This window comes from Macrosteles quadrilineatus, unplaced genomic scaffold, assembly GCF_028750875.1.
Source record: "Macrosteles quadrilineatus isolate MER2022 unplaced genomic scaffold, UCM_ALF_1.0 Scaffold_5__1_contigs__length_97177068, whole genome shotgun sequence".
In the NCBI taxonomy this organism is placed as follows: Eukaryota; Metazoa; Arthropoda; class Insecta; order Hemiptera; family Cicadellidae; genus Macrosteles; species Macrosteles quadrilineatus.
In genome coordinates, this window is record NW_026542598.1 from 81758044 (window position 1) to 81769674 (window position 11631).

Genomic DNA, 11631 nt, shown 5'->3' on the forward strand with positions numbered 1-11631 from the left:
GGGTACAAGAAGACTAGGCAGCACAACCTTGGGTTTACCCCGCTGTCGGTCTCGACAACAAAGGGCACCCTGGGACAGAAAATACGGGGGGTGGGCTCCCCCGTTTTGAAGCTCACCAATGATCTTAGCCAGCTCGGGATCTTTTAGCTGATGTGGGATGAACTCAGAAAAGGCGAGGGGAAACTCCAGGAGCACGGCACACCCTGTGTGCTCCTCCTGATCAGAAGGTTGGTCGTCAGGTGAATGGTACATCCTGGATAAAGTGTCAGCAATCACATTCTGCGTGCCTCGAACATGTTGCACTTGGAATTTGAGGGAAGATATTTGGACCACCCAACGACCAATTTTCCCAAGCTGGCGAGGATGTGCAAGGAGCCACGAGAGCGCTTGGTTGTCGGTTTCCAGCAAAAACTCTTTGTGTTCCAAAAAACGTCTGAACTTATTCACTCCAAACACGACAGCCAAACACTCTAACTCATACACAGAAGAGCTTTTCTTTTCGCATGGGTTCAAAGTGCGTGAGGCATACGCAATTGGCTGCCTAACACCATCTACCTCTTGAGACAACACAGCCGCAATAGCAACGGAGGAAGCATCGGTTTGCAAAACAAACTTTTGACTGAAATCTGGCATCGCCAAAACTGGAGGTTGCATGATAGCTTCTTTCAGAAGATCAAAAGACATCTGTTGTGCTTCACCCCAAACAAACTTGGTGCCCTTCTTCCGAAGCTCATTGAGCGGAGCCGCCAACTCAGCCACATTGGGGATGAAGCGCCGGTAGAAACCCACCATGCCGATGAAACGGGCAATGCCTTTGACATCTCGGGGAGGAGGAAACTCCCTGATAGCCTGGGTTCTAGCCGGATCGATACAGACACCTCGTGAAGATACTAGATGACCTAGGAAAGAAATCTCAGCCTGAGCAAAACTAACTTTCTCGGGATTTACGGTAAGGCCAGCCCTAAGCAACCTATTCATGACTTCCTCAAGATGAACCAGATGGTCTTCAAAGCTCTCACTGTACACCAAAAGATCGTCAAGATAGTTGAACACAAATTTGAACTTGACGTCATGAAAGATGGAGTCCAGAAGTCTGGTGAGGGTCTGGGCCCCCACAGCTAGGCCCATGGGAACACGTGTGAACTGGTACAAGTTCCACGGAACGCAGAAGGCAGTGAGAGGTCGAGATTCAGGTTTCAAGGGAATCTGATGGTAAGCCTGGTTCAAATCAAAGACGGAAAAATACTTGGCCTTACCGAACCAATCGAACGCAGAGTGCAAATCAGGGAGAGGGACAGAGTCAATTTCAATCTGAGCATTCAACTTGCGATAATCTAGAACCATTCGAGACTTGCCATTTGGCTTTGGAACTAGAAAAGCTGGACTTGCGTAACTTGAGCGAGAAGGCTCAATTACCCCATTTTCAAGAAGCTCATTGATGATTCCACGGAGTGTATCCATCTTGGGTGGAGCAAGTTTGTAAGGATGAGAACGAACGGGACGGGTGTCAGTCAAACGGATTTCGTACTCCAAAAGATTGGTGACTCCAAGCTTTGGCGTCAGCACCTCAGGAAAACGAGAACACAAAGTTCTGATAGCTTCAGCCTCACCAGGAGTCAGATGCCCTAATAGATCAACCTTTGGTTTGCTGGGTGTCTCAGGCTCGATCACAGCTGCACCATCCACAATTTCATCCGCAAAAGGAATGAGCACCCGTCTTGCGAAACGAAAGAAGCACTGGCCTCTGCCTAAATCCAAAATCAGGCCACAATGCTTGATGAAATCCGCTCCCAAAATGACAGGAATGCAAAGGTCCTTGGCTACCCAAAAACTCCACACCCAAGAAAAATGTTCAATCTTGAATTTCAAACGGGCTTCATAGATGATTGGAAGTGGGGATTTCGATGCAGTCCAGCAGATGTGGGTACTTCGCTCAACTTGCTTGATTAGCCCAGAAGATTTTAGATTTTCAAACAGGGAAAGGGAAATGAGACAAGAATGAGAATCCACAAGGGCCTTCTGCACCGTTTTACCTAAGAAAATGTTGAGTCGTGGGCAAGTTGAGCGCGCCGCTTTCACTCCCATGCATGCAAGCTCCCTCATTCCCCGCGACAGAGGCTCCCCGAAACCAGCACTCCCAGAAGGGGCAGTACTCAGAGAAACCAAATTCTTACTGACTTTCTCCAAAACAGCTTTCTCACAGGGCGGTTTAGGCAAACTTTCCCCTTGCGAGCTACTCAGGTTTTTGGACAAAGTCGCAAGATCAACCCTCTGACGACACTCTCGTCTCATGTGACCTGGTTGACCACAACCAAAGCAAACAATAGGATGCCTCTGTCTCTGCGGTGTTTCAGGACCTTGACCCACGGAAGCTACAACGGGATGGAGAACAGTCTGGGGAAGATGCCCCGGAACATGCTCCCTCCGAAAATCAGCGTCTTGAACGCTCCGTGAAAGGATGACCAGCCTATCCAGGTCTGCAAAAGAAGAAGGCTTCGGAGCAAAAATCAGTCTGGACCGCTCCTCAGGCTTCAACCCCTGCAAGACAATGTCCACCAGTTGGTTTTCAGGGATGCCCAGCCGTAGGACACGCCACACGCCACGAATGTCACCCACATACTGACTGAGAGTTTCATCAAATTTTTGAGGACGAAACACTCTCTCAACCTTCAATCTCTCCATGACCCTGAAGGGGACAAAGAGCTCAAGCACTTCACTGTGAAAATTGTCAAAATTTACTCCCCGTTTCAAACAATCTAACAATTTGTCACCAAGAGGTCTCAGGCAGAGTGGAACCAGCAGTTCCAACACTACTGAGTCCTCCATGCCTGGGAACTCCTTCAGGTGCAACACCTTTCCCAAAAACTCTAACAAAGGTTCCACCTCTAAACCATCAACTGGGCGAATGTCGCTCAAAACCCCAGCAATGGGATTGGGCAGTGGAGCAAACAAACCCATTTTGTTCTCAGTCAGTCGGCCTACTTTCAAAACCCACACAAACAAATTTTACAACAAACAATTCACAAACTTAACTAACTAAAGGCTCTGGACTGAAATGCCTACAGTCAGATGAGGTCCCAAACAGAAGAACCTGCCCATACACACCGCCTTAGCCACCAAAACAAAAAACACGGACTTACACTCACGACATACACACAACATACATACACTAAACAACAACACCTAACATTTGCGTGATGAGGTAAACACACACACACAGTTTCAATTTTGGGTTTGGCCATGCTTTTGACACTCTTGCTCCCAAAGGATACAAGTCATTAACCAGATTCCACCCGGTGACTCGGCCAAGGGCGAGCTCCTAATAAAAAACTACAACAGTGTGCTTACCCCACCACAACAACTTTTCTTCAAAAAATTCCTAAGACTGCCAGACCAGAATCACCCAAAAATCAAATCCAACCACGGCCCTTCGTGGATAGAGCACAAAAAACCACGCTCTGCTACCATCTGAGCCGACCCCTCGCACCGCCCCCAGACGAACAACTATTGGAAGCATGCCCCCCATAGTGGCAGTGCGAGTGGCCGCCCCACATCCCTAACAAAAATGAAAGGCCGTGGGTGAATATAAAAAAAACAAACAGTTGTCAACAAAGCCTATAATTAATCAAAATTCAACAAATAACAATCATCAACAATGTCAGCCATCCAAAGAATTCATTTAAAAATCTTTCAAAAAATTTAGCTGACGTAGAAAATAAAGTAAAAGTCTGAAGTGAAAATTTTGCCTTCAGAAAACGACAGAGTTTGACAGGTTAAATTGACAGTCGCTCGCCTTCTGCCGAAAATGTGCTCGACAGCGGAAAAATTGCCCCGGGGTCTGCAGGACTGCTGCCAGACCCAAACTGAACGAGTTCCGGCGCAAAGCCAGCACTCGCACTATACAAAAAACACTGAGGCGTGACATTGGTGGGACGCTTGGTGGGCATGTCACGGCTCACTACACAGAAACACGTACTGTTTTTGACTGCAGCAAAAGAACGGTCGTAGTTGAATTGAATTGACAAACAGCTCCATAACTACATAGCTTCACATCTACAATGTTACCTACAGCTCGTGACAATCTGGCACTTGGCCGATCGCTACTAGTATCTAGCTCAAAAACTATGTCCCATCTTGCGGGTTGCATCAACTGTCCTTGCAACCCATATGATGGCGCTCAAGTACATAATACAAGGAGAGTCAACCCCTAGAGGCAGCTGAAATGTTTCCAGTCTTTTCCCTACCTCCACCCTCCTCCCGCCTACACTGCCCACACTAGGCCAAGCGCCAGCTTAGATGTCACGAGTTGTGTGTCTAGTACAGTAGTTACCTCTGCTGCAGAGCTAGCAGCTGAGTCCTCATACACTCGTGGCTAGACAGCTGGATGGCCTGCAACCACTGATCCCTCTCCTGCAGACTCAGAGCAGCCACGTGTTGTGACAGGCCTCCTTCAAACACTGCCACAACATACAGGGGGTTAGAGATTTAATATGTATTCTAAACTGATGGCAACGAAAAAATAATTATCAAACAATTGTGAAAATGTTAAAAACCATGTCGATAAAGATTCTCCATTTGCAAACCTATGCAAGGCTTGTTTTCCATAAAAATCCCTAAATTTGTCCTGTCTTTAATTTTTAATCCATTGACACAAATAACTGATAAAAAATTAAATACTAAATTATTAATTGCCAAGTTTTTTCAAAATCATATCCATAAAAAAGCAAACTACAACAGTTTACTAAGGCCTACCCTCCATAAAATTTAAATTAATTTAAAGTTTTTTGAACAATTTTCTCTGTAACCAACAACCCTAGAAAAACACTTAAATTAAAGTTCTTTCTGTTTCACTCACTTCGAAGGTTAACAGAACTACCATGCCATTTCTTGGCACTCGATCTTTTGCAAGGCAAGTCAGATTACCTATGATTGGATAATCAATTCTGCTACATTAAAAATAGTGATTTTCTCTAATGTATTATTTATCATCTTAGCAATAGTAAAATTTGAAAAAAAGAGTCTTACGATGTAGGAATGTAACTGTAAGCAAATGAATGCAAACAATCTTTAAAATCGCAACACAATATTTGGGTATTTTGAAACCTTGGTGTCTCAGACTTTGACATAAAAGAGGGACAGGTTCCCCTCACAGAAAATTGAAGACACATTCGTTGAAAAAATATGCCAACTTATTTGATTGTTTACAGTGTCTTTAGGATTTAAACATTAAAAAATCACAACTAATTTATTAATATTAGTAAAATTGTTATTGAATTAATTGTTTTTATGGAATTTGAAAATACAATTTTCAAGGGACTGCATTTTTTAAATTTATAGGCTAAAGCTTAAATAATAATATTATGGGAGACTTTTAGCAACAAACACATTAAAGTCCCTACCAAGATTCATAAAAATATCTCCAAATGGTTTTTAGTTATATATTTTTTTATCAGAAAAACGGCAGCTTACGGCTTGACAAAGCCCAAATAAAAGATTTTACATGACATTTTCAACTTATATTTGTATGTAAAGTTTTGTCCTGAAGAACTCGCTACGCATTTTTGTGACTCCCTGTGTGTAACTGTGCATACCTAGACTGAACCCAAACGGGCCGTCAGTGGTGTTGGAGGTGGCGGGGGGATCCAGCTTGACGGAGCACTGTTCCAACACGACTACACCCAGCGGCTCCGACCACTGGTCTCGGGTCTTGAAGTAAAACAGCAGGTTACCTCGCAGTCTGCACCACCGCTCTAGGCTAACTGTAAGTTTAGGAAACTGTGAGACCAACTAACCAAACGATTATTTGTAACAAGTCAACTACCTATTTAAAATTATAAGGATGTAACATTGAGTACAACGGAGCCTAAGTTTAAAAGATTTTTGAGAGGTAGTAGGCTTACGTGAATGGAAAATAACCCACTTTGGCACAGAAAACACATGATGCTTCACACTATACACAAAAGTAGCCAGGAAGACGTTATCCTTGACAGTGGTGTTATCACAAATCTTCCAGTGGAAGAACGCTCTCACCACTGTCACGGAAAAATACGGGTCGCTTACTAATATATAGGATCTTTGAAAAAAGCAGAGTGGGATTGCTGTGAGAACTACACAGCTGATATTGGATTGGAAACCATTGGACCTGAAGATTCTCACCTTCCGACTCAAACCTTCCTCGGTTTGAATTCTGTCAGTAATAGTGAAAGGTGTTAATTTTTGTGTACAGTGTTTTTGTGCCGGAATGGACTGATTCCATTCAGATAAGCCTGCTATCGTAACATAAGTATTTACGATAAATTATATTTTATTATTGGATTGACATACTTTATTAAAACAGAAAGACAGTATAAGAGGTAAGCTGTGAAAAAGGACAATGAGGTCTTGAGGCCGGCCTTAATGAATAAGTATTTTCATTTCAAGTTGTTTAAACTATCGACTAAACTCAAATTCTTCGGTGTAAGAAGTTATTCATCTATACTAAAGTTTTATTTTTAAAATCTTTATCCATCCTACATAGGTACAGTCCTTAAGACAAGGTGCTTAAAAAACATAAAATGTAGGATATTTTTTCAAAGTTGTCTGGGTCTTAAAACTAGGAAAACATTTTTTATCTATTCTCTGGTCTATTTTTCATCACATTGTCATCCAAAATGCAACAGTAAATTAATACACTGTACATTTAAATTAGTTCATTTAAAAAAATTTTTGTACTAGACCTAAATAAAATTTTACACATGATCATGTTTCACAAAACCATTTCTACTATCTATAAGCAATACAAATAAGATTACCTACGCTAATAAATACTTGTATAAATTAAAAACCCTTCTAAGTACTTACCCGTTCCTCTACTAAGTGCAAAAATCTAATCCACTAACAATACTTATGCAAAACACACTATTTTTGGCAAAAGCAACACACACTACAGCACAAACTATGCAGCGAAGGATGCAAACATGACAGAATTGCATGTAGAAAGGCAATAAACGATGATGCAAGAGGCACTGGCACGAGTAACTCACCCATTGGTTGACACTGAACGACTCAAAACTGCAACTTATGGATAAGACAGAAATATACACCATTCTATCCACGACATTGTGTTGTATTTGTGTAACAGCTTAATCTGATCAAGGAAAACGGAAGAAAAGATATGATTACATTTTAAATCAATCCTTACTTTTACAATATAAGATATAGCCTATGTTTAAAATACTTATCAATAACAATTATTTCAGTTATATTGTATCAACAAGCAAGAATAATAAAAATAAGTCAAAACAATTAACTGACCAAAATCATTGTAATTTATTTTAGAATAAAGTATTGACTCAGGGATGGACTGATATACATAAACTTGTATTAAAAAGAGCATTACTATGTTTAAAATTTGATTAATCACTGATATCTAAAGATTTAAAGGGAATATTAAAAACTATCGTAGACTAAGCCAGGCTTGACAAAAAATCTTAATAATTAAGGATTCAGCTTCTCAAAGTTGGTGCAAAAAAAAATGTAAACCCCTATGTAGGACAGTTTTATAGCTTAAATGGTTTTTATTCGATTTTTAAGGATAGTACAACCAAAAAAGAGGAGGCCTATATTAAATCTGTGGTATAAGTTATAGACCACTTTCTTAGCTAGAAAATTTTTAGTTATAGGTCTTAAGGTAAGGTATATTTTTTTGTCCAAACCATTTCAAAACACAACCTACATAAATCAAATTTATCTTTATTATTTCAACCGTTTAATGATTACTGTTGTTACTATTTATTATTTAACGTGTTGATGCTGCCAGAATAGCAAAACAGATTAGAAAGATCAGAACTTAACAACTGATAAGATAAAACTTAACACGGAGATAAACTGGTGTGAACAATTAGTAACAGTTGTTAAACAAGTAAAATGAATATAAATGCTTAATGTCGTTTTTAAGCTGAAACGAGACACATTGTAACCAACACCTTACAACAAGTATTTTTTACTGTTAAAAGTAGACATCCCATAACCATATTTTAAGTTGTAGCCGGTTTAAAAAGAAGAGTCAAACTAGATTTGCGTCTAACAGTGTGTGTTTGACGACAACTTTTGATTTTTGTTGTAGACAGCAACTTTTTAACCAAGCCGAACTGAAGGGTCAATTTACTGTAAACTATGGCACCTTTGGGTCATGAAAGTGTCAAAAACTAAGTAATCTATTTTGATTACAACTGTAGCCTACTCTGTTATCAGCTTATTCAACTCAATTCTTTATGAATGGAAATTAGCTACATCTATTCACACTGATAGGATGTCTACCCTCTTCAAAAGTCAATGCTCTGTTCACAACATTTAGGCAGTTTGAGGGGAAGTGATTCCATCTCCACCTCACCCTAAACTTTGAAACAACAGCCGATAGCTGATATACAGATTAAGCTTAAAAATTAGCGAGGGAAAACAGGAAACCTCCCTCTTTAACCGCCTAAATTTTGTGAACAGACTTATGTGCCAAATACAATGAAACACTGGGGGTTCAACATAATTCTCCAGAAGCGACCATCAGCTTCACGACCCCTCGACCTGCAAACAATCACAATAACACAGACGACAGGAAAAGAAGAGCGCCCAACGTGTTAGTCGCTACAATAGTGTTAGCGTGAAGGTGTTAAGCCACGACACTGTTGGTTAGTGTTATCCATGCGCAGTTAAAAGTGTAAAGTACCTTTGCTGGTTCCACTATAGCAGCTCAGTTCACGTAGTTTTCCCCGTTTCCCTCTTTTTGAGTCTTTCCCTGGAACGTTTACAAGATAAGTCACGACCCTACCTGCCGTCACCGCAGATTAACAATGCCATGCTCTCACATAGAAAACACACAACCGAACATGCCAGAGCAGGCTGAGATTACCAGTATTGAGTTAATGGAGTGAATAGTTTGAATATTTAAAATATTTTGATACACTAACAAACTGAGGTCTGCTATACAGTAAAGTACCACAAACTTGGCATAATGTTGTTGTTGTAACTTGGAAGGTTTCTGAGTTTAAAAAAACAACAGATTATCAGTATTATTAAAAAAAAAAAGATTTATACAGTTCATTTTACAATTGCGTATGCATTTACAGCATGATAATATTTTGATGTATGAATAAATTCTGTTGAAGAAATATGACTTTTTCCAGAAAATTCTAGTATGTTGGACTGATTGACAGAATGTCCACATGCCCTGTTCTGAATATCCGTAAGAAAAAAAACTAACAATGTGACCAGTTTGCACAGGTAATAACTGTGTAACTATTGAAGCTACTGACTTGAGTAGTTTGCTACCAGAGTCACTTAGAAGGTCATTAACAAGAAATTAGGTACCGGTAAATCTTAAACAAGTTTGCAGACAAGTCCAGGTATTGGAGCGCAAGTATCTAAAGCCGAGTTTGAAATAAGTTACTGTACGGTATAGACATTTTGTGGATTTTTGTGTTTAAAAAATCTTATTTAGTTTATCGTAGAAAAAAACCACTAAGCCTACAAATTTGTGTGCATTCGAGAAATTAAAATAATTAAAGTAAATTTAAGTTTTCCAAAATACTTCATTACTGGTAAACTCTTAAATAAACATTTTATAGAAACATAATGAACTTACAACACTAGAACATGCTGGAGGGGGAACACACATTGAAAAAACAACTGTACATAATTAATACTAATTTGTTAAAAACGGAAACATTTAAGATAAGTAGTGCTACCCCTCCCAATGTTTGATGGATGATTAAGTTAAATATTAGTGTTATTAAACAAGAAAAATAACATAAGAGAAAAGATTAAAATTCATATTTCAAAGCAAAAATAATTAAGTATACCTATTATAAATAACTAATTTTATAATAAAATTTTGTATGAAACTTTCCCACACGATTCAAACTCCTTTTGTCTTTTTCCATAACAACTATTTCAGTTAAGTTTACTTTAAATAACATCTAAGCAGATAGCAGAGTAGGCATTAAATATATAATATCTTAACAACAAACACAAAACAGAAAATATAGGCCCCTATAGCCTATGCAAAATTAGGCCAAAACAAGTAAAACTTTTAAGTTTTAAGAATGTTAAAAAAACATAAAATATGTTTCTGAAGTCAGTTTGAATGCAACATATGTGGCCTAAAGAAGCCCAATCATTTAGTAATAGGAATAACAAAAAAAGTTAGAAAAAATATTTTCTAGCACAGAAAAGTTTCTGTCAAAACCTGAATGATCGGCCTTCAGAGCTGCCAGCAAACAGTTAAGATAATAGACTTGATTTACATAAAGCTCTAAACAATGCAGTTTAAACAATGATACATCCCACCTGTGTGTGCCCTTGCAACCTACGAGACGATACATTCTTTCTCCGCATACCATTAAACCTACATATGGAGATAGGTACTGTGGAATCAATGGCACTTGAGATTTATAAATAATCCGTGTATTAGGCCTAATTCAGTTTACTCAACTGATTAACTTTATTTTTAAATGTTAAATAATGTTTAATGAAGTTTGGAATATGGAAAAATATTCAAGTATCTGTAGTTCAAGATTCAAAATAAAACAGCACTGACTTGTAAAAAAGAGTACAAAAATGCACAACGCTCAAGGTTAATAAAGTAAGGTAGCCTAAACAAATGTACCTCCAACAAGGAAAATGCGTAATGCCAAATGCACGGTAAACGTCACAAAAAGGGGCTTTCAAAACGGATGCACCAACGTTATTTGACGCTACTCACTCTCAGTCCTACGAAAGAAGCCTTCCTGGCGTTCCCTCAGCAGGAGAACACCTTCCTTGTCAAACTTCTGCGAAGGTTGAGTAGCCAGGGTCAACAGCTCTTGCTTGTTGTACCTCATCCTGGCCCCTGAAATGCAGAAAATATTGATTGGTAGGCCTATACATTACCTATATACCTGGCCGCTAGAATTCAGAGTTTATTTTGACTGATTTATTGTGGTCCCGGAAGACTATGGATTGGTATATCCTAACTACTGAAATGATGAGTAAATAGTGATTAATTTATATTCACCCCTGAATGGCAAAGTAAATATTGACTAATTAACTTGCTCTTGAAATGCAGAGCAAATAACAATTTTGAAATATGCCAGCCCTTTAAATACATAACAAAATGTGATAGGTAAATCCTGGCTTTTGAAACCCAGAGCAAATGTCACTAATTTTCCCCACGAAATGCAGAGAAAAAAATTATTTATATGTCCTAACCTTGAAATGCATAGAACATTTTGATTGGTACTCCTGGCTTCTGGAATGCCTACTAAGTAAATATTGAATAACTGATACTGGCCCTTAAGAGTCCTTGGAGCCTAGACATTTGAACTAATAAAACAATTAAAAAACTACAATGAACATTTCTAATTTCATAGTATACTAGATATTTAAACTTAATCACTTTGGTACCTATTTGAAAAAAATAATTTGAAATAGTAATTAACTCTTTAGCGGCTGTTTGAAATTATATTCGAATATTCATAACAAATTTAACATTGCTCTTATGGCGGACGAATCAAAGATGGCCGTTGGCTTCCATAGGGACTCCCTTGGAAAACAATTCAAAACTACAAAGACAATTTCTAATCTCACAGTATATTAGATATTTAAATTATAATCACTTTA

General features: G+C 38.8%; 1 protein-coding gene across 1 annotated transcript in view; it reads right to left on the reverse strand.

Moving 5' to 3' along the window:
* The window catches only part of LOC128995722 (uncharacterized), a 34837-nt gene extending 23982 nt beyond the window's left edge, over positions 1 to 10855 (reverse strand). The window contains exons 1-4 of the mRNA XM_054420740.1: positions 10736 to 10855; positions 8702 to 8770; positions 5592 to 5759; positions 4331 to 4457 (exon numbers count right to left, since the gene is read on the reverse strand). Coding sequence (XP_054276715.1) covers positions 4331 to 4457; positions 5592 to 5759; positions 8702 to 8770; positions 10736 to 10853 — 482 coding nt within the window. The 5' untranslated portion in view covers positions 10854 to 10855. The remainder of the gene's footprint in view (positions 1 to 4330; positions 4458 to 5591; positions 5760 to 8701; positions 8771 to 10735) is intronic.
* Between the last annotated feature and the right edge of the window lie 776 nt (positions 10856 to 11631).